Source organism: Orycteropus afer, unplaced genomic scaffold (genome assembly GCF_000298275.1).
Source record: "Orycteropus afer afer isolate SDZICR_OR568_19922 unplaced genomic scaffold, OryAfe1.0 scaffold00026, whole genome shotgun sequence".
Lineage (NCBI taxonomy): Eukaryota > Metazoa > Chordata > Mammalia > Tubulidentata > Orycteropodidae > Orycteropus > Orycteropus afer.
In genome coordinates this window covers 15,514,974-15,537,673 of record NW_006921613.1, presented here as the reverse complement: position 1 = coordinate 15,537,673, position 22,700 = coordinate 15,514,974, and the positions used below count along the sequence as shown (strand labels likewise).

Sequence of the window (22,700 nt, the reverse complement as noted above, 5' to 3'; positions counted from 1 at the left end):
CCACCCCTAACTCCACAGGCCCATAGCCCCTCCCCTTTAGAATAAATTAAGTAATCTCCAACTTCTACGGGATCCCATGGAGAGAAAGGGAAAGAGGGGTTTGCGAGGTCGAGATCATGTCCACCAGAAAGGCCAAAACAATCAGCCAGGGGACCCGCATAGGGCTGAGCCCAGGTCTGTCACGGTGTGGGGCCACACATCTACAGAGTCCGGATGGCCACAGGGTAGAGCAGGGACATGTGCTCTGCCCCCTTAATAGGCAGCTTTCGGCTGGCGTAGTGGTGCACGATTTCAGGGACGCTGCTGAAGGGCGGGCTATTCTGGCCCAGCACATACTTGTGTTCCTTGGTCCGCGACAGCTTCATGTGCATGAAGCCCTGACTGCTCCTGGGAAGATGAGAGGAGACCCTGGTGAGTAGGGGCTCCGCATCCCCTCAACCAGCCACGTAGTGACTCCCTCACTCCACCCTTTCACCCCCTTTTGTAGCAAGTAAGGTCCCAAACCCAGCTGAGTGGGAAGTGATTAGAAGGATGGTCAGTCAGAAAAAGGGAAAGGCTGGAGGGGATTTTGTGAGCAGGAAGCAGTAGGCACTGGCTTTGTAGAGATGGTACTGGGTGTGCCAAGAATGTGTGTGTGGTGAGTGTATATGGTGTGTAGGTGGAACCTGGAACAACCAGCACACCCACCCCCCCTGAGATGCAGGCACCCCTGCCCTCCATCCAGCCTGTGTCACTACAACTGGCTTACCCTTCTCCTCCCTGAGCTTTGGGGGAGGATACCTGTGAGGGGCTCCCAGCAGCCCAGAGACACCCTTGGCAGGAGGGTAGGTGGATAGGTGTGACAATTAAGCTAGTTTGGGATCTTCCAAAGTCTGGGCCTGCCCAGCTACCTCCTCCTGGGGACATCCCTTCATCCTTTTGCTATCTGGGCCTTAAGCCAAGCCCCTTCTCATCTATCCCACCCTTCAGCCTGGGATGACATCATCCGTTCTCAGGCTGCAGCTCCATTCCATTCCTCAGAGAGGAGATGCTCCACTGCCTCCCCCATCCCCCTGCCACAATCCAAGAAATCAACATCGGTGCCTGAGCCTGCCCATAGACAACCTGCTGCTCAGAGCTTTGAGTGTGGGAGGCAAGACTAGCTCCTATATCCAGGTACTCTCAGCCTCAGAGAGGGTAGAATGGGCTACCAGGAAGGACAATTTATGTCCCAACCACCTCAGCTTGGTCTGCTAGGCCTCAGGTCTGAAGCTCACCCACAAGCAAGGGGAAAGCTATGTTTGTGGGAGGCCTAAAGCCAGAGTACTTTTTTCCTGCTGGCTTAGAGACTGGTGTAGGAGGTAGGACTGGTGAAGGGACTGCCTCTATCTTGAGCACCCTCACTCCCTTTAAGAGGTGAGGGTAGCAAACTTCCTTGCCTGGGTTCAAGGCGGCCCTGCCTGGACCCATTTCACTAGGCCTACAAGTGAGAAAGAGGAGCTCCGGTAGCATAGTGGCTAAGGCACTTGACTGCTAACCAGAAGGCTGGCGGTACAAACCCACCAGCCACTCCTCGTTAGGAAGATGGGACAGTCTGCCTCGGAAACCCAAGGAGGGGTCGCTGTGAGTCGGGTCTGACTCGATGGCACATAATAACAAGTGAGAAACGGGAGGGTGAGGAGACTGAAGAGATGAAGGGGATAGGGTGAAGGAGCAGTCGGGCCCCTAACTACATCCCCCTCCTGCAGGGTGTGGTGCCCTAAAGCCTTAGTTAGGTGCCCAGCAGACTGTTCCACCCAACTTTCATGCCCTGGACTCCAGGGGGCTCTTGGGCTGGGTGTATGTGTTGGGGTGTGGGGCCGTCCATCCATCTGCAGCTCTGAGGTAACAGCTGTGGCTGACACTGACCACACAGGCCCTGGGGAAAAGGCACCAAGAGCCTGAGGAAAATGAGTAGACAGAGGCCTGCCTGTGGGGTTTGGGAGGGGGAAGCAGTGAGTGGTCATCTTCCCCTGTCTGCCCTATGCCAAGACCGAGACCAAAAGCTGTGGGCAGCAACATGGGTCCTCTCTAGTTGGGGAGGAACCTCTTCCCACAGTCCACTTGTAACAGACCCTGGGAGGGGGGTAATGTGCTTTCGGACCTCCTGGGACAAAGTCCCAAGGTAGAGCCCTCCTCCAACCCTCAGGGGGCCAGGGTGGGACCAGATGGGCACAAGGTCGCTGGCTTGGTTTTTTGAGGAAGCTGTTTAATTACCAGTGAAAGCTCTTCCATTATAGAGAGAAGAGAAACCATAATTGTATTTCAGAGAAGCCATTTATATGCAAACGAGGCTCTGGCAGACAGATGCTGGCGGGGCCAGATCGGCCTGGGCTGGAGCCCTAGCCCAGGCCTGCCAAGCCTCTGAGGCCTGCCTCCCCTTTTCAGCCCCCAGCTAAGGCAGGGCCACTGGGTTGGCTCAGCAGGCTCAGCACTGGGAGCCAGCCCCTTGGCATCTTCCCTAACCTTGGATGGTACCAGACTGTACCACCCTAGATGAGGGGTGGAGCTGTGCAAATGGACAGCACAGGGTGGTTCTTGGAGTCAGAGGAACGAAGTTCAAATCCTAAATTTGGCATTTTACTAGCTGGGGCCTCAAGCAAGACATGTACCTGTTTGAATCTACTTTCAATCTTTAAAAAAACAGATCTATCTCATAGGGTGATTGTAGGTTTGGAGATGGTGTATATGCTGTCTATACATAGTAATCTTAACTATAATTTGTTAAGCAAATCAAATTTTTGACATGTTTATTAAATGTTCCTTTGATTTAATGATAATTCACAGACTCCTAGAATGTAAGAGCTGGAAGAAATTTCAGAGGTTTCCATGTTCTCAGTTTGCAGATGGAGAAACCAAGGCCCCAAGTCGTTGCTGTGTGCCGTGGAGTCGATTCTGATTCACAACAACTCTGTAGGACAGAAGAACTGCCCATAGGTTTCCTAAGCTGTAATCCTTCGGGAGCAGATTGCCAGGTCTTTTCTTCCTTGGAGCTGCTGGTAGGTTCGAACTGCTGACCTTTCTAGCTTAAGCACGGAGCTACCAGGGCTTGTTCAGGCCCAGAGAGGTTAAGTGATTTGCCTAGGGTCACATAACTAGTTTTATCAAACCCAAGACTAGAACTTGAGTTTCCTGATCACAGTTTGGCACTTTTCCCATTATCTTTTAGTGATATTGAGTAATCACCAGCCAAATATATGTTTGTTGTTGTTGTTGTTGTGTGCCGTCAAGTCGCCCCCGACTCATAGCAACCCCTCCTTGGGTTTCCGAGGCAGTATCGCTATGGAAGTAGGATTGCCCAACCTTCCTTCCGAGGAGTGGCTGGTGGGTTTGAACCGCCAGCCGTCTGGTTAGCAGGCAAGTGTCTTAGCCACTATGCTACCAGAGCTCCCAAATATATGTTTAGTAGTCCCAAATTTCCTTAGATGCAATGTTTGAAGTGGGGGTATACCTATACTCTAATGCCCTTGGAGAATGTGGTGGGAAGTGGTGCAGATGCTCCCAGTAGTGAGTGAATATTCACACCACCTTGACTGGCTGCCTCTCATGGGTACAGGCTTTACCAGGCAGAACTCCTGGGTGCCAAAGGGAGGGCTGGCCATCCTGCCAGGGGAGCCTGGTAGTCGGCTGCTGGCCTGTGCATCTGCTTCTAAGGAAGAAGTTTGGTGGGAAGGAAGGCCTTTGCCTCCCCCACTTCTTCAAGGACTCTTTAAAGCTCAGCTGTCAGTCACTAGCACCCAGATCCTTTAGCCACTTACTTACAGTGGACAGGAACAGCCTTGTGTCCACTGCCCTGCCCTCCTTCTTGGACCCAGCCCCCATCTTACCCTGTAGACTCCTGCAGGCAAAGCTGCTTATTCCTCTCCTGTGCTTCTAGAATATCTTGGACTTCCATTAATAATGATGATGAGTATAATTTATTGAACACTTAGCACCATGCTAAGTGCTTTCCATACATTATTTAATTTATTCCTTTTCTATAGGGTAGACAGTACTATGCCCCAATTTTATAAATAAAGAAACCAAAGCCTGGAGACATCTCTAAGGGGACCTCAAGATCACACAGCTAGTAAGTGACAGAACCCTTCCAAAGATGTAGCTCAACTGTCTGTCGTCCCCCCCACCCCACCACCACCACCACCATGGACTCTGAGTTCATTGAGAACAGAGGCTGAGTCTCAGGTCTCTTGGGATCCTCAGTGCCTGGCAGAGTGGCAAGTGTCTTCAGCGCTCACGGGGGGATGAGGCTCACCCAGCTTGGCTGGGCATGGGGTGAATAATAGAGTTCCCTCTTGTTCTATTGGTTGCCCCCCACTTGAAGCTACCCACACTCACTTGAGTGAGAGGGAGAAGTCATTCTTGCTGGTCTCACTGTTTCGCACCAGGTAGCTGGCTTCTTTGCACAGTCGGAGCAGGTTCTCGGCGTCTGTGCGGCTGATGGCCCCGTGGTACCATCTGAAGATAGGAGAAGGGGGAGCATCTCTGCTGGGTCCCTTGCCGTCTAGGCCCACCCATTCTGGGTGCCCCCTGTAGGCAGGCCAGTGCCAGGAGGGGAAAGGGAGGTGAGGGAGTCCCCAGCTGGACACAGACACTCACACCTGGTTTTCCAGAGGCAGTGCTGGGTCTGTCCACTCCCCCAGGGGGCTGCTGGGCTCCATGCTTAGGGGCTTGGCTGACTTGGGGTTCCCTGCAGGGAGTCGGGGAGGTAGCCGCCCCTTCTCCTCTCCACCAGGTGACAAGCAGCTCTTCTCCGATCCTTCAAACTGGGCTGTGGGGAACATACCAGTCATGGACTCTGATGACCCCACAGGTAGACAGCCCTACTGAATGGCTAGTACCTCATCCCCAGTTCCTGCCAGCATCACAAGGAGTTAAAAGAATGCTCTGGAAGGGTAGGGTATGTTCGTGGGCCTGACTGGCTCTTGGAACATAATCCTGGGTCCATTCAGTGTGGATGGTGGAGCTAAGCTCTCCTGTGTCACACAGGGCCTCCCAGTCCCCACGCTGCAGAAGGAGAGGGGAGAGGAGCGACATGAGAAACCACTTAAGCTTCTTCCTCGCAGCAGCCAACTGCCTCCTCCTATTCCTTCCCCCTCAGGGTGGCTTCAGTGCTGATAATATTGTTTCTTTCTCCTCCTCAGAGTTCATTACCGTTCTCCAAATCACCCTGCCAAGCCATTCTGTAGAAATGACTTATCGATCTGAGAACAATTACCCGATTCCCCTTGGTGCCATCCTGACAGGCTAATCCTGCCCGAAGACGACAGTGGGGCTGGTTCCTCCCCACAACGCCACTGCCCACAGGCTCCCCACCCCCACCAATGAAGCCCAGTAAGAGGCAGAGGTGCCTGGCTCTGCTCTCCCTGACAAGGGCAGGCCTGACAACTGAGCCTGTGCAGGGCGAGGGCTGAACTCCAACAGGCCACAGAGACACACACTCACAGGAGACAGAGACCAGAGTTGGATTACCCAATGAGGAAGGTAAGCACGGGCTTACCGGTGCTAACTCACTATCTATAGTGAACAATTTCACATCTTTTTCACCATATCAAAGATTCTGCTTCTGGTTGTGGCTGCCATCTGTCTCTCTCTCAATCCCATAGCACCTTCCTACAGAATCAAAGCCTCTTTTCAAATTTACAATCCATGACAGGGAAGGGACGATTACCCAGCAAGCAAGGCAAGCTTGCACTTACTTGTGCTTACTTACTAACCTGCAGTGAACAGTTTCACATGGGTTTCATCACAACATGTGAAACTGTTCACTACAGATTAGTAAGTAAGCACAAGTAAGCCTGTGCTTATCTTGCTTATCGAATAATTCAACCCTGACAGAGACCTTCCATTCTGTATTTTCAAAATATCTGCTCACACTCCAGCACAAATGTACAAACAGGTGTGCATGCCTCTGTGTACCCGCACAGATGCACACACACACGTTCTGGGCATACTGAGAGCAAGCAGATGAGGACTTTAGTCCTTTCTTTCTCCCCATCTGGGCTCCTTTTCTCCCCTTGTAGCAATGTTTAAGACCAGAGAATCAGAACTTCTCTTTTACTGTAAGGAGTTAGGCACTCCTGGGCTAGCACCACACCCACCACGGCAGTGTTTGCATTGCTGAAGGATCTGGTCTGGCAAAGCTCTACCCAAAGAAGTGAATTTAATGTAGTAAATTTCTGTGGCATGATGGGAAAGGTATCTGGAAGAAGCCTCCCTTAGAAGACACTCTCCCCACAGAACTGGGGGAGGAAGGAATGTGCACTTAAATCTCTCTCCTTTCTTCCTCAGGACAAGAGGGATTCTTCATGGGTTCAAACCCTGCCCCATATCCAACCCAAACCCACAGGGCCTGAGGGGTGACAGGACATGTCACCCTGGCTAGATGCCCCCACAGAACCCACCGCTGCTGTCCTCCAGGCTGGGCTCAGGGAGGGGTGAGGCTGGACCGGAGATGTCCCTGTCCCCGTCGGGAAGGGAGGGGCTGCTGTCCAGCTGTCCCACAGGCGGAGGCCAAGGTAGGTCTTTGATGACCTTAATGTCAACTGGAGCCAGTAACAGAGGGAGAAGAGAGACAGACCGTGACAGAGACAGAGACAGAGGCAGAAAAAGGCAGAGGTTGAGACACCAAAACCCAGAGCAAGGATACAGGACAGCCTAGAAAGGAGGTGGGGCAGAGGCAGAGGCTAGGTGGCTTCTGGGGAGATAGAGGACTCTCAGAGGATGGGTCAGAACCAGGCTGGCCTGGTCAAGCGGTGGGAGGTTCAGGAACGAGCAGCCAACAGGTGTAGGTGTGGTCTTGCTCCACCAGCCCTGTGACGCCCCTTCATTTGACCTCTCATAACCTCCAGGGCCCAATGGGACCAGGAGGAATAGAAGGGCAAGGAGCTTCCCCACCTCCCAGCACCACCCCAGGTTCCCACAGCCTCCTGGTACCACCAGGCTTGCCTCCCTTTTCCCTTGTTCCTGCTGCCTGGGCGCTTGTGGGCAGTGAGAATGGGGTATCCCAGCTCCGGGTTGTCAAAATTGGGGCCAGATGTTTTATTGAAATTTAACAGCACCCACCCTCCTCCCATCCTGAGGCTCCACAATTAGAAGAGTAATGCCACTGGCTGCTGCAGGACTGCTAATGAGGTTTCCTAATGACGAGCATAGATTTTCCCATTAAGCAATCCAAACAGTATTGATTCTCCAAGGAGACTTCTGGAGATAAACGGCTCATCCTCAATAGCCTGAGCTTTACAGGAAGAAAATTAGAAATCTGTGGTTCCCCAGTCTGGCTGCCAGGGTGGGGAGGGCAGAGTGGAGGGCTGAGTACAGCTCCAGGATGACCTCCTTTGCCCAAGGAAGGGGAGGGGAACGTGGGTGTTGGAATGAGGACTAACGGCATTTAAGCCCTTTATTGCTCTCACTGAGTCGAGGGTCCAGAAGCTAAAGCTCTGTCTGTACTCCAGGCTCTCACTCCACCCCACCTCAGACCACCAACATGCACCTTCCACAGTGAACTCCAGGCCTGGGATGGACAATGGTGTGATTGCAATAGGGGAAATCTGATCTTCAGCCACCAGAGAGTTTCTCACAGCCCCCCTCTCCTCATCAGTTCCTGCTCCTCAGACCAGGCACTGGGCTCTGGGCCAGGGAGGGCCAGGCAGGGCCAACCAATGGGAGACAAAGCCCTCAAATTCAAGGCTGTTATCTCAAAAGGGTTACACAAGCAGCTGTTTTCATTGTTTGAAGTGTAAAAAGCCGCTTTTGTTAAATGTAGGTATTTAACATATGCCACAATTTTTCTAATTTTTTTTCTGGAATTTCTTTATTTTTAAATATACCCAGCCTCCCAAAAGACAGAAGTGGCCTAGGATTCTTGGCCTCCAAGGGGTCCTGACAGCAGGAGAGAACCTCCATCCTTTCCCCAGGCCCAACCCTTGACCCAGCACGCAGCACTGCATCCACACTGCCAGACTCACCACTGTCTGTAGCACAGAACTCAACTCAACTTCCCAGCTCCTAGGCCCAGCTCCTAGGCCTCCCCTGGTCCCTGGGGTCCACTCTATGCATTCCCCTGAGCCTGGCTCAGAGGCCCCAGCAGACCTGCCCTTTCCACCTAGGGACTCACCAGCAAAGGCTTTGGAAATCCGCTCCTTCTTCCACTCCCAGGGCTGGTCATACTCCTCGGGGGGCCTCTCATCATCCTCAGGCAGGCGGGACTCCCAGGGCCAGGGGGCCCCCTCGCCCTCTGGAGTGGCCCCCTCTTCCCCCGGCTCATAGGGCGTATCGTACAGAGGCAGAGGCTGAGCTGCTGTCTCCTTGGAGCCCCGGATTTCTGACAGGGCAGGGCAGGAGGGGGGAGGCGTCAGCTCAGCCAGGCTGCCTGGTTCCACTCCCCTGGCAGCTCTCCCCAGCAGCGAGCCAAGTCTCATTCAGAGGAGATGCCACTGGCTCTGAGGGGAGCCCAGCAGCCACACATCCTGGCTCCCTCACCCCTAAAACATCTCTGGTGCTCCAAAAATGGGATCCAAAGGATGCAAGGGTAGATAGGGACCAGAAAGGGAAAAAATGCCCATTCTCGTGGCACACAGTACATCTCTATTTCTAGTCACATGTTTCCAATTACCATAAAGATGTTTCCCTTTGACATCATACTGTTTCAAACCCATCACCTTCCTTAAAGCTAGTTAATTCTTTTTGGGGAATCGTTGACCCCAATGAAAATCCGATAAAAGCTATGGATCTACTCCCCGGAAAAATGTGCCCTCAAAATGTCACATACAATTCCAGGGCATTCATGGACCTCTTAGAGATCCACACCCCTGTGACCTAAATAGGGTGGCCACCTTCTGGATTTCTCCAGTCTGTTCATCACAGTATTTTGCTTGGACCTGACCTTCTTTCAGTCTTCAAATCCCATCTGTTTGTTGCCAATACCTGATGACTTTCACCCTCAATTCTAGGAGGATCCTCCACTCCACTGGCTTGTGTTGCTATGAGAAACATGGAATAACATTCCTAACTTCTCTCTGCCCCTGTCACCTACCTCTCCCAAGGAGAAAAAGCAGCTTATTTGATTGGCTACAGTGGATGCTCATTTTCTTCCTCAGATCTACCTTCCCACAGAAAGAAAATGTTTTTTCTCCTCTATGCAGTGAGTGGCCTGCCCCATGCCTACCTATAACTATCCTACACTGCCAAGCCTCAGTGAGTAAGTTTAATTCTGTGGCAAAGTATTAAGAAGCCTACTGTGGTTATAATAGCTAAGTAATGTTCTCCAGTCAATTTTATCAGTAACAAAGCTAATGTTTTTCTCTTCATCTATCTGTTTCCTTATCTTATTTCTTCATTATTTCAAGCTGAGGAGGGAGGAAAAAGGGGTGTTAATTACTGAACCCCTTTTAAGACCCCAACAATTACCACAATAGCCTCCTTATCTTTCTGGTGTCCTTTTTTTCTCCCTCAGTCCATTCTTCATACCGAAACCATAGTAAAAACCAAAACCAAACTCACTGCTGTCGAGTCGTAACGACCCTTCCTTGGGTTTCCAAGGGGTATCTCTACGGAAGTAGATTGCCCAATCTTCCTTCTGAGGAGTGGCTGGTGGGTTTGAACCTCCAGCCTTCTGGTTAGCAGTCAGATGCCTTAGGCACTATGCCACCAGAGCTCCCATAGTAATCCTCTGAAAATGCTTATCTGTCCGGTTCCTCTCTTGCCCAAGAATCCATAATGTTCCCCTCCACTTTCTGGATTAGGTCCAAATACCTCATTTCAGCCTCTGAGGCCCTTCAACTGCCCTGCATGGCCTCTTTCCTCTTAGCTCCCACGTACTCCCAGACTAAAGATTGTTTGCCTTTGAACAAACCTTCCTCTTCATCCTGCCTTGGGGCCTTGGCTTAGACTGACCACCCCTGTTCTCCTCACTCCCATTTGACCTCTTTCCTCAGGTCCTCTCTTGACCTCTGTTCCCCCAGGCTAGATCTTATTAATTTTCTCCTACTCTCACTCCTCAAACTATTTGCCCAGTCTCATAGCAACCATTGTATCTGTATTTCTAGTCATATGTTTGTAATTGCTGTAAAGATGTCTCACTTTCGCATCACATTGTTTTAAACTCACTACCTTCCCCAAAGCAAGTGATTCTCTTTTGGGATCATTGAACCCTAGCCCATACTGCTATCTTGCTTTTCCAAATCATCTCAAATGCTCTATCTGACCCTTGTTAGGGTGGCCTCTACTGCCACAGATCTCAGGTGCTGTAAGTCATAGATCCTTCTCCAAGAAAACTGAGTATCTGGGAGGCAGTGGCTACCCTCCCCAAGGACAAATAAAGATTTTCTCCACGTTTCCAAGAAGCTAGGGACCAAGGAATCTGCCTTTAGACTTGTGGGCCCCAGAATTTGTTCTGCAGATCCCAGGCCTCAGGGAATACTTTCCCTGACTTTGTCACTCACCAGCCATCATCTTTTGGGCTTCATAGGGTTCCATGTAGCCATCATTTTCAGGGATCTTCTCTGGGGCTCCTGAAGCTCCTGCTGGGCCTTCACTAGTCTCTTGAACATCAAAGGGATCCGCATAGTCTTCTAGGATTGTCAACTGTGGGATGAGAGTGAAGAGATGGGCGTCAGACATCTGAGCGGTCAATGTGCTTCCCCCTGAATGCTCTGTCCACATGAGCAAGGGTCCTGGGCAGGCTGCCCTAGACCCAGATACACAGGGGGAGGCTCTGAGCTTGGATGGGGACAAGCTCTGGCTCTTCTTTTGCAGGGATCCTCCACCAGGCTGCCAACCAAGTGCTACATCTTCCTTTTCTATTAATTTTATGCCTCTGGGCTATCCCCTAGGCTAAATGGCCAGGATGAAGCTACTGGGACTTAGGGCCTTCCTTGGTCAGGGTCCAGCTGGACAAGAGCCTACATGAGGTGGTTCAACAGAGGCAATTAATTCAGAGAATTGGTTATAAAGATGTTGGAAGAGTTCAATGAACAATGAGGGAATGATGAGGCAACCCAGAAATTAGGTTGGTCCATGCCTACCAGCATACTCCCAGATGCTGGTCAAATGGATATTTGGTGACCATCAAGGAAGGAAAGGCTGAACACCGTGTCAGTTCTGCTGATTGACCCTCACAACATCCCTGTAAAATAGGTGTTATTATCCCAACTTTAAGGAAATGGAAGCTTCGAGTAATTATGGAACAACATGCCTAAGGCCATTCCACATAAGTAGAGAAACCAAGATTGGAACCCTTGCCCCTTGTGCAAAATTATGCTGCCACCTGGGGGCATCCTGGCTGTCCTGGGAGAGAGAACACTTTGAGACAGCCGTGAAGAAAGCCAGGACTTGGGCTCTGCTGAAATTCCTTTGGCTCCAGGAAGACAGGGACGGGAAAGGCCTCACCTCGGTCCTCCACTTCCCACGCTGCTCCTTTGTCTCACACAAGTGGCTGACGGCCACCCCCTTCATCCCTGCACCCAGTCAAAGCAGAGCAAACCACAAGCTGCACACCTGGAGAGGAGCTCAAGGTGCTCAGGGTGTGGTGCGGCCAAGGACAATAGAGTCTTTCTCCAGGCTGGGTTCTGGCTCCTCCTGGGGTTGGGGGGGGCATTGCTGCTGAGGTGGAGACAGAGCCCAGCCCACCCCAGGCTGCCAGCACTTTGGGAGCACTGCGCCATTGGGTTGAGTTGACAGGTGATGACAGGAGATGGTTCCAGGGCCTATGGCATGAGGAGGGGCCACTCTTGCCTTTCTCCAAATTTCAGTCTAAACTTTGGTTCTGGGCAGGATCAGAGCTGTGGGAGCCAGCTGGGCTGGGAGGCCGAGGGTGACTGCCTTGCCCTTGATTAGAGGATCTGAGACCCAGGGAACACCACCACCACCACCACCCCCCACCCACCCACCCACCCACACACACACACACCAAGCAAGGCAGAGATAAAAAAAGGAACCTCCCATCTCAGAAATTCCTTCTTCATATTCCTTGGACCCTCAATGGCAACACTAGTGGTCTCTGAGGTACATGCCAGTGGCACATACCACCTCATCCTTCAGTCAGTCCCTCAGCTCCCACCTCATCCCAGCCAAGCCCCTCAGCAACCTTACCTCCCTCACATTTCTGCCTATTTCTGAGATGACCACTCCCCACCCTCTAAACCACCACCGCCTCTGGAACATCCACTAGCCTGGAGGCTCTTTGTCATTTGTCTCTGCACTCCAACAAGCACCTGGACCACTGTGGGCACTTGAAAACTGTTTCTACTAGATCATCCAGGAGCCCTGATGGTGCAAATGGTTTGGTTAGCTTGGCTGCTAACCGAAAGGTGGACAGTCCAAACCCACTTAGCCGTTTTGTGGGACAAACTTGGTGATCTGCTTCCATAAAGATCATAGCCAAGAAAACCCTATGGGGCCAGTTCTATTCTGTAACATATGGGGTCGTGTTGAGTCGGAATTGACTTGACAGCACCCAACTAGATTATCCATTTGCCTTCCCTTGGAGACTTTGACCCTAGTCTTCCTCCTTCCTGGAAGTAGAGAAAAGCAATCCACTTATCCCATCCTAAGATGCTTCCTCCCACGACAACTGGCACCCACAGCCTCACCCACTTGATCAAGGGCATATGGAGCCAGCCCCTTGTTAATTCTGTCAGCCTCAGCTTTGCACTCACATCAGGCAGCTACTCAATCAAAAGTAACTCTAATAACTGGCATGTTATCCTTAAGCCTTGCAAAGGCTTTCTAGTGCCTTGAAGAAAAAAGTCCAAAGTTAAAAGAATTTAAAAGATCCCATTTTTCTCTTTGGTTTCTCCCTACCCATCTTGATCACTTTGTTTCCTGAAAACTTTATGCTTTCTTTCTTACCTCACAGGCTTCCACTCTGCCCACATCACTCTCCCCTTCCGCCCGAAATGGCAAGCCCTTATTGATTCGAATCATGTTTCTTCAGGAAGCCTTTTCTGACCCCACACCAGGCCTGGTTAGATGCCTCTGCGCTGGACTGTTATCACATTGTATGGTAAATATTGTTTTATTGTCTATCTTCTTGACAACTGTGAACATCCTAATGGCAGGACCTATGTTTACTGCTAAATTCTCAGTGCCTGAAAGCCTTCAGTAACTATTTGTTAAATCAGTTCACACAAAACAGGAAAAATGGACAAAGGAAGCATTTCCCTTGTTCCTTCAGAAGAGGAAGCATGAATCCTGGGTGGCATGGAAGATCACATAGGAGGACTGAGTTTTCCAAGTGGATATGTCCCCAGGAGCTGTTGGGTGAATAGAGTTGCTGGCCCAAGCCCCCAACCCCTGGAGCCAAGGGCAGCCCACCCTTACTCCATGGAGCCCCTCTTGGTCAGAACTGCAAGCAGTTGCCTTCCCACAGGAATCCAGGGCCTGTGCCCAGAGCCACGACCCTTCCTGGGTCAGGTCTCCTCAGCTTCAACCTGCAGTGTCCATGGGTGCTCAGGAGGCAGCTCTGTGGGCAACTCAATGGCTCTTCTTGTTCTACTTCTGGCTCCACACCCCACTCCAGGAAGTCCCAACCTTTCTCTGGACTAGGGCCCCCAAAAGCCACCCCCAGGCTGGGAGTTGGGAGCAGTGGCAGACATATCTGCTGGGAAGGCTGGCAGGGTGAGCACCCACCTAGGCTTTTAGACCATTCGAGGAGGCAAAATTGGTCAGTGGGGGGAAGCTCCCGATCTCTTTGACTTACCACGATTTGCTATTTTGCTAACGGTCTCTCTGCCCCTCTGATGTGTTCCATTCTAGGGCCTGGCACACAGGAGGTACTCAATTCAGATTTTCTGGATGCATGAAAAGGCCTCCTTTTCCCTAAATTCCATCAACTGGAATGACAGGACTCTCAGATTCTTGTTCACTCAGACTGACCTCTGAGCAGCAGGGGCTAAGGAGCTGGCTCTCAGGATAATTTACATTTGAATAGTGATCAAAGCCTCTTGCTCAGGGGCAGAAGGAGGAATTGGCAGCAAATATCCTTCAGGGAGGCACCTAACACCTGGGCTGATGTTTAGGTTTACCCTCTGCTAGAGCCAGAATGCTCTTGAAATGCTGAAGATTTTCCAAACTACTAAGTAGCTGCTGCCCAGAGAGTCTCTCTGCCCCTGTACCTCCCGCCAACCAGATGCCCCTCCCTCCTGCAATTCAGCAGAATGCCTCCAGAGCCCTGCTCTCGCATATGTCAGCGTCCCTCCCAGAGCAGCTGCCATACTTCGGCTGCCCAAGCCTCGCCTGAGGTAGTTGGTAGGGCCCCACCATCTGATTCATAGCCCTTCACTCTGCAGCAGGGCTGTGAAATGCAGGGGGTGGGGTGAGGCTGAACCCACAGACTGGGTATTCAGGAGGCATGCATTACAAGATGTTGGCTCTGCAAGTCCTCACCCCTTTCCTCCACTTATTTCGTTTACATTTAATGTCTCAGCCTCTGTTTTTTCATCTGTAGAATGGGGATGGTAATAGTACCTGCCTCATAGGGCTATGAAGAGTTCTTAGGCATGTAAAACTTCTCAGCCTAAAGGCTGGCACAGAGTCAGTGCTCAATGAATGTTAACTCTGTGATAGTCACTTATATGAAACCTTCAAGAGTTTAGGTACTTGCCCAGGGCACCCAGCTTGTCAGCTGCAAAGATCAGACTGATACTCAGGTCTCCTTGACTCTCTAAAATTTGGGAAATCCAGCATCTTCTCTCCTGTACGTGTAAATTGAAAATACACTTAACCATGTAAAAGACTCTGAGAAGTCCTGAAGCAAAGAAAGCAGTCCAATTTTGTTTAAATCAGCCACTCCATGGTTATTTAACTATGGGAGTCCTTCTCAACAGAAAGCCTGTTAACCTGTCTCAGTCTGTGAAATGGTACACTATTTACCTTCCTTGATATCAAACTTTTTGCACTGGCTGTTCCCACTTACAAGGAGCTCTAGTGGCGTAGTGCCTAAGGCATTTGACTGCTAAGCAGAAGGTTGGCAGTTCAAACATACCAGCCGCTCCGCAGAAAGGAGACTGGGCAATCTGCTTCTGTAAAGATTTACCGTCTCAAAAACCCAAAGAGGGTCTCTGTGAGTTGGAATTGACTGGATGGCAGTACGTTTGGTTTGGTTCACACTTACTGGAATGCCTTTCTTCTATTTTATATGCCAGGGAAACTGCTCCACATGAAACAAATTTGTTGTTTTCCTTTTCTAATTACAAAAGTTATGCTATGTTTATAAGACATTCAAACATCATAGACATGCAATTGATTTCACCTCCCCTTAAAAAGCCATTATAAGGTGAGTCTGGGGCCACCTTGTGATTATGTGGTAAATGCTGGTCCTCGGCATTCAGGAAACAGTGAACTTGGCACACAACATACCCCTAGTTCCTTCTCTAAGAGTCTTCTCCCCTTATTAGCAGATACTTAGTAAGCCCCTACTCTCTGCTGGACACTAGTGGTAGGTGCTGAGGCCTCTGACATGGCACTTACTGGAACTCAGCTCTTCTGTGAAACTGGTACAAGTGTAACTGAACATTCCTTTCAGTGCCTAGGCCAGTGTCACTTCATTATACAGCAAACACTCATTGAACACTGGCTAAAGGATAGTCCTGTATATATATATAACCTCCATATATAACCTGGGTATAGTAGTAGAGATGTAAGGATCAACTAATCTAGTACAACTAATCAGCTGCTTCAGAATAGTACCAGGCACAAGGTAGGTGCTCAGTAAAGGTCAGCCATTATATTATTAAAGATGAAAATACCAAAGTCCTGGGTCCTCTAAGAGTTCACAGTGATAGATACAAAATGAGCTCCAAGAAGGTAAAGTGCCTCAAGGAGTTGTGAAGCCCTAAGGCCTGGACACCCAAGCTCTGGAGGCATTCCACACTCACTACACGCAGGGTTTGGGCTCCCACCTCAGTTCTCACAATATCGCACAGATTCAGGGGTGAGGTTCTGTGGTAGCAGGAACCCTTCTAAGTTCCAGGCCCTGGCCAGGGCTTGCGCAGACCAACCAGGCTCCTCTTACCCAGAGTCCACAGCGTCCCAGCTGTTCTGGGCCTTCAGTGGGCAGGGCTAAGGTGTCAGTGAGTCACTGGCCAAACCAACAAGCTGCAGATGTTCTTCAGAGGGAGTGGGTGCTACAGTGTGAAGCAAGCAGAGCTGGGTAGAGTGGACAGGCTTGTCATATAACCTTTGAGGAGGCCTCAGCCATCCTGAAAGCACCAATGGCAGCACAGTGTGTTAGCTGAGGCCACAGGAGTGCCAGGCCAGGCTTCTCTTTGTTTAAGAGGGCTAACCAGTCCACAAAGGACCCTAGACCTGGACCCTTCCCTTCTCGTCCCTCCCTTCCATCTCCACTGGACAACACGGGTTAGATATAGATCAGACCTTCAGTGGAAGCTATCCAAACCAAAATTAAAGCAAGCAACCAAACTCAAAAAAGGCAAGGACCAGGTATTTCACTTGATGTGTCCCTTTCAGTGCCTAGGCCAGTGTCACTTAATTACATAGCAAACACTCAATGGACAACGGCTAACGGATGGTCCTACCTTGACACCTACTACCCTCCCTCCTAACTGCAGGGCAGGCATGTCTGTTCAATTTTAGCCACCTTGACTATTTCCTTTACTACTACTTCTGTCTGTTCACTCATTTCCAGATTTGGGTCTGGAGGATCCAAGTCCATGGTGATACCTTACATGAGTGTATCTGTTTTTAAAAGTTCTTAATATTTTGGGTCCAGTGAACCGCTTTGGAGAATCTGAGAGCTGTGGGCCTCTTCCCAGAAAAATGCTCATGCACTCAATCTCTACACACAATTTCTGGGATTCACGAACTCCAGGAGCCCCTCCAGCCATTCATAACACAAGTCCTGGTTTTAATACAGGGTGCCTAACTGCCTTATTGTCCACATCACCACACACAGACACTTGTGCACAAATATCTTGGCATGATGGAGGCAAAGGACACACTGTGCAGATGGTTAAAAGCAGTCTGGAGCCTCATCCAATTAGGGCCCCTTCCTCATACCCCTCTTTTCACCTAATTAGATTAGATTTTTCCTGATCTGAGAAATGAGAGCAAAGCAAGGGAAGGCCCAGTTCTCTAGCCCCTTTGCCAGAGCATGGCCTGGAGGCTGGACATGGGCCCAGTCCCACAAGGGAGCTCTTCCTGCAGCCAGATGGCAAGGCCCCTGCTGGCCAGTTGCCGGGTGCGGCTCCTGCAGCTCCTACACCTGCCCTGCCTGGCCTGCCCAGATGGCTACCCTTGCACCCCTGCCAACTGTAGCAGTGGCTCTCAGGGTGGGTTGGCAACCAGAGCCCTGCATGGTGAGTAGGCTAATGGTCCTGAGCAGTCAGTGGCTCACACAGTAGAAGGGCTCCTGGGCCTCTCAGGGTCCAGCCCAGGTCCCTGTTCTCTCCTGGGTTCTCCCACACTCACTGGATTCTTTTCTCCTCAATCTCTCTGGGTCATCATGGAAATGTTTCCACCAATTTCATCAAACCTCAGGGCCCAGCACCTCTTAGAGGGTTCTGACCCACCAGCACCAGCTACTGGGCTCCAGAAGGAGGAGAGAAGCAAGTTGGCCCAAGGTTCATCCTAGTCCCAATCTCTATCTCACCTCAGGAGACCCAAAAGCAACCAGCCAAGAGGGCCTGCAGCACTGAGAGGAGGGGAAACAGTGAAGTGGAGAAGGTAACCACACTGTACAGAAACAATGGTTCAGCAGGGCCTTGGGGCAGAGGCAGAGGTCAGCCTCACTGTCCAGAGGCAGCATCTCTGAGTGGGCTCTCCAGGCACGCACCATTCAGTAGGCCCAAGGGGTGATGAAACACTGGATTTAGGATAAAGAGATCAGGCACCTTGTCGGGACTCTTCCCATGGGAAAACTCGGAGATCCTCTGAAACCCTGTTCCCTACAGGGTGCGGAGCTGCTTTCTGAATGGTGGGAGGCCCCAGGTCCTGCCTCTGGGCCCACTTAGATGACATCCCAGGACTTTCTCATCACACCCACTAAAGAAACCACAGATTGTGTGGCTCCTGGGAGATCCTGCTAGATTTCATTCCTGTCCCTATGGTTGACAAAGGAGTCAAACATCAGGCCACCAAGATCTGAACAGCCCACAGATCACAGAGCCAATCCAGGCTGAAGCTTGAACGCCTTTAGTGAGAAGAGGATGCGGGTCTTTGCAGCCCTGTCCTTGGGGATCTCTGTGGGCAAATATCCAGAGGGAGCTGTAGCCACGGGAGATCTTGTCCCTCAGACTTCCCCTGGCAGTGGACAGTCACCATACAGGACATATTTACACACTCTTCTTTATGTAAACGTGTGTCAGGCACCTGGGAGACTTAGACATGAGGAGGACATGGTCCCTGTCCTGAAGGAGCCCATGGCTTGATGGGCAGCCTGTTGGTCCATTCCAAGCCACTGCAGAGAGGAGGAGGGCCAGGGCCAGCTCAGGCCCATGTATCAACAGGCAGTGGTCAGGGAGAAGGAGAGTAATTGATCAATGATAGAATGAGACCTAGCACTCCCCTCTACCTCACTCCTGCTACCAACAGCACATCCAGCATCACCCAACAGGGGACAATAAGGTAGGAGAGTAGCCTAAGGACATGTGAAGAAAGGAAAGCCTCTGAGAAATGTCCCTTTGAACCTTCTGCATGCTAAAGATCCTGGCCCAGGATAAGCAGCCATGCCCCATAGCAGGAACTAGGGGAAAAATAATTCACATTCCTGAGGCTTCTGCTCTGACCCTGACACATCTATCTCATCCAGAAAACTGGGCACAATGATTTGCTCTCCAACCAAGTAAAAAATGTGTTGTCCTCTCCTGAGGAGAGGGGAGTGGGATCCAGAGTGGGTCTCCTGGGAGTGAGTGAAGAGGGACAACAGAACCAGGGCTACTCAGAGTCACATAGAGGGGCCTGGAGATGGCTTTCAGCTGTCACTCTGCCAGGAAGGAATAAGGCTAGGCTGGGGGCAGGTCATGGGGAGTTGGCTTCTTAACCAGGGCCTCAGAGGCAAGGTGGGGAACAATCAATACCCCACTCTCCTCTCTACCCTAATGCCTGCAGATCCAGAATGGACCCCAGAATAGGGAGATCAGGAGGAGAGGATGAGTGAGCTCAACTGCTTAGGCCCACCTGGGCAACAGGTCCTGATCACTGGCTGTCCCCAAACCTGTGGGGACAATGGAAGCAGTGCAGGAGTGGGCCTGCCTGGGCCAAAGTGGTCAGTATCCTTGGTGAAGAGCTGCATACCTCCTGTGCTGGCCTCCTAAGAACAGCCCACCTGGTTCCAGTCCCACTGGGTAAAGGCAAAGGCTGGTTTTGCTGTGTTCAAGGAAGAAACCCAAGCCCTCATCTCCAGCCTGAGGCTTCAGCACCTGTACGGATCCCTTAGGAGGAGGGAGAGAAGGAAGAGAGCTTTGTGCTGGCTTTGCCCTGCGGGGAGTTTGGGGGGTGGCGGTGTCAGAGATCAAAGGGCACTGAGATGCAGCTCCCAGAGGGCAGAGAGGCCATAAACCAAGGGGTGTGTGTCTGTGGCGGGGGGTGCGGTACGCCTCAATTCCCGTTAGAAAAAGGCTCGCTCATTCGGCTCCCACAGAGCAGCGAAGAGGACAGCAGAGCCGGGGAGGAGGAGGGTCACCAGTCCTAGGGCGATGATCGGGGGCAAGGGCAGAGTTTGGGACTCCCGCCCCATATTAGTCGGTCCAGAATCTAAACAAAGGTGGGTGAAGGCTCGGAGACCCGGGGTCAGGGACTAAGCTCGTGTCCGCCAGGAGCCGTGACACCTAGCGGCCCGGCCCTGGCCAGGCCACCTTTGTCGCTCTCGAAACCCCCAGACCTCCGACCGCCTCCCCTCCAGACCACCCCGGGCCCTGCGCGGCACTCACCCTGTCGCTGCTAGTGGGGGGTCCAGAGATCCGCTCCTCGGGAGGGGGCGCTGGGGGCCCCGGAGTCTCTACCCGAATGAGGCGGTGGGGGGGTGAGCCGTGGCGTGGGGGTGGTGTGGGGCCGGGGGCCGCTGGAGTGGCGAGCGCGGCGGAACCGGACGGCCCCCCTGAGTAGGGGTCTTCGAAGTCGCGCTCCCGTTGCAGCCGGTAGGCTGCCAGGATGTCTGGGGGCGGCGCGGGGGGTGCAGCCGGGGAGGGCGCTGGGGCACGGTAATCGGGCTCGGGGGGCGCCGGCTTGCTCCCACCTCCGCCACCGCCCCCCCCGCGGAAGCCGAGGTGCTCCCGGAGCCACTTAGCCACCCCGCCGCTACCGCCCCCTCCTGGGCCGGCTCCTGCACCCCCAGCGCTCCGGCGCGACCCCCCTGGGCCTCCCCCCGCGCTCGGCTGCGCCCGCGGCCCCGGGCCGGAGCCCGCCGGAGGAGCTCCGCTCAGTAGCATGGGGCCGGCCAGACTGAGCTGGGGGAGAGCGGTAGCGGGGCGGGGGGCGGGGGCGGACAGTGGGTAGGGGGCGGGGCTCCTCCGGGCGGTGGGAGGGGCGGGGCTTGTCAGTAACAAGGGAGGGGAGGGGCTCCTTTACCTAACAGGGGTCGGCCCTCCCTCTGCTGGGGCAGAGAAGGGGAGACGCTGGCTGCCAGCCGGTGTGTACGCACAAAAAGTGGGCGACCCCGGGGCATGGGAGGCAACTCCTGGACTGTATGGACGAATCCTCCACGTGTCGCCACGCGTGTCCCTATGAGGGAAAACCTGTCCCCACCTGTTCCCCTTTGCCAGCTTCCAGCTTGCACGCGACGTGGAGAGCAGTGCCACTAGACTCCTAGGTTCCCGGCCCTTCTCTAAGTCCTTGCAACCAGGAAAAAAGAGTAAAAGCCAGGGAGAGAGACAGAAGGCATCATTCAGTAAGCTGTAACAGCCCCCCCCCTTTACCTTGGGAGCCCCACCTATCCCCCTCCCATCCAGCTGCTCGCACTGCACGTATCTGGACCCACATTGCTTCCCAGACCAGACACCCACCTCTCACATATCTTCCCACATATAACCTCTTAACATGTAAACAGTCTTCACAGAAACAACCCCCACCTACGGGTGCACCTGCCCTGAGCAGGCCCACATGGTCCTGACTGCAGCGTGCACACACACAGAAATCATTTCAAGTCTCATCCTGGATTTCACTGTCAATCAGATTAGTGACAGAATAGAAACAGACAAGTCAATAAATCAAGTGTAGAAACAGTTCCAATGCTGTCTATCACAAACCCCTTATCCATCCGAGGCTTTGTGCTCAAATGCTAGGCATTTTTTTGTTTTAGAAATAAAACCAGTTCCTCCCCCAGAAATGTTGTAGCCCTGAAGCCAATGCCAATCTTTGTTTTTGGATGCTCTGTCTCTGATGGAAAGACAATGCCTCAGGCAGCCTCACCCTACTATCACCCCCTTAGGCATTGCTTCAGAGGCACCCCCACTCTTCTACTCTTTGTCCTTTGTGGGAGCAGAGCCAGTAGGGCCCATTCTGGAGAGGTGTCCCAAGAGGCAGTTCAAAGCTGGAGGGAGTAGAGAACAGTGTGGTGGTACACCTGCAAATCTCCTAGGATTTCCAAGTCCCCAGGTTTCAAAACTATTTGTTGATTCCTCCTTTGTGCAAATTCTAACTACTGATTACCAAGACTGCACCTAGAACTGGCGGATAACAGGGGACAATTAGGAAGGAGACAGTGCTTCTCAAATTTTAATGTAAACACGAATTTCCTGGGGGTCTTTTAAAATTACAGGTTCTGATTCTGTAGGTCTGTTTGGGATGGCATCTCGTATACTTTAGTTCTAACAGACTCCCAGGCAATGCCAATGCTGCTGTTTCTGCAACCACATTTTGCACAGCAGGGGTGTGAAAGATATGGAAAAATCTGATACTGTGCCTGGCTTCGTGAAGTATAATAGATAAAATAATATGTGCACATTTAAACAATTGACTAACAATGCCAAAAAACAAACTAACCAAATGCTGCTGTCAAGTCAATTGTGACTCATAGCGACCCCTCCTTGGGTTTCCGAGGCGGTGTCACTATGGAAGTAGATTGTCCAACTTTTCCTTCCGAGGAGTGGCTGGTGGGTTTGAACCACCAGCCTTCTGGTTAGCAGTCAAATGCTTTAGGCTCTAAACCACCAGAGCTCCCCAACAACTCCAAAGTGGACATAAAGATGATAAATACCAGAAGAAGGTCCAGTTAAACCATATTGGAGGGTCTCTAAAATCACCAGATATGAGGACATGGAAAAATCACTGACCAGGGGTCCAACAGTTGTGGACTCTAGCCAGGCCTCTGGCCAAGGTAGTCAACACCACTTGTCTTCACGTTCCTTATCACTGGAAAAGGCATGATGATAGTTGGGTGAAGATCAAGTGAGAAGATGAATGTAAGCTGGCTTTTAAAACTGTAAAATACTTATAATGGAAGGGTGTCAAATGAGGCCACATATTTTTAAAAAGTGTGGAAGTTAAGCTGCTGCCATCTCAGAGGAATGAAATCAATCAACTCTGCACACAGCAGGGCAGGCTTCATGGCAGAGGCTAGGATTTTGGACAGATGAAGCAAAGAGATGAAAGTCATTCCAAGTCGGGGTTAGAACGAACAAAGCAAAGGCAGGATGGGAACCAAACCAAACCCACTGTCACTGAGACGATTCCAACTGACTCATAGTGACCCATTGGGTTTCCAAGGCAGTAAATCTTTAGGGAAGTAGATT

At 51.7% G+C, this 22,700-nt stretch overlaps 1 protein-coding gene across 1 annotated transcript; it reads right to left on the bottom strand.

Moving 5' to 3' along the window:
* Positions 1-200: 200 nt before the first annotated feature.
* On the bottom strand, positions 201-20,399 carry SHF (Src homology 2 domain containing F). The gene is made up of 7 exons (XM_042783678.1): positions 19,902-20,399; positions 10,458-10,599; positions 8,132-8,338; positions 6,420-6,560; positions 4,615-4,786; positions 4,354-4,473; positions 201-387 (listed from the first exon to the last, which is right to left on the bottom strand). Exons 1-7 carry the CDS (start codon positions 20,397-20,399, stop codon positions 201-203), a joined length of 1,467 nt encoding a protein of 488 aa, XP_042639612.1.
* Positions 20,400-22,700: the final 2,301 nt, after the last annotated feature.

What these genes read in the sequence shown, in the direction of transcription:
- SHF (XM_042783678.1), bottom strand. Translation starts at nt 20,399, where the DNA reads ATGCTACTGAGCGGAGCTCCTCCGGCGGGCTCCGGCCCGGGGCCGCGG. An exon ending in AGCCCAAAAGATGATGGCTG is followed by an intron (nt 8,339 to 10,457) that starts GTGAGTGACAAA and finishes CTGCCCTGTCAG; the next exon opens with AAATCCGGGGCTCCAAGGAG. An exon ending in CAGCCTGGAGGACAGCAGCG is followed by an intron (nt 4,787 to 6,419) that starts GTGGGTTCTGTG and finishes TGTTCCCCACAG; the next exon opens with CCCAGTTTGAAGGATCGGAG.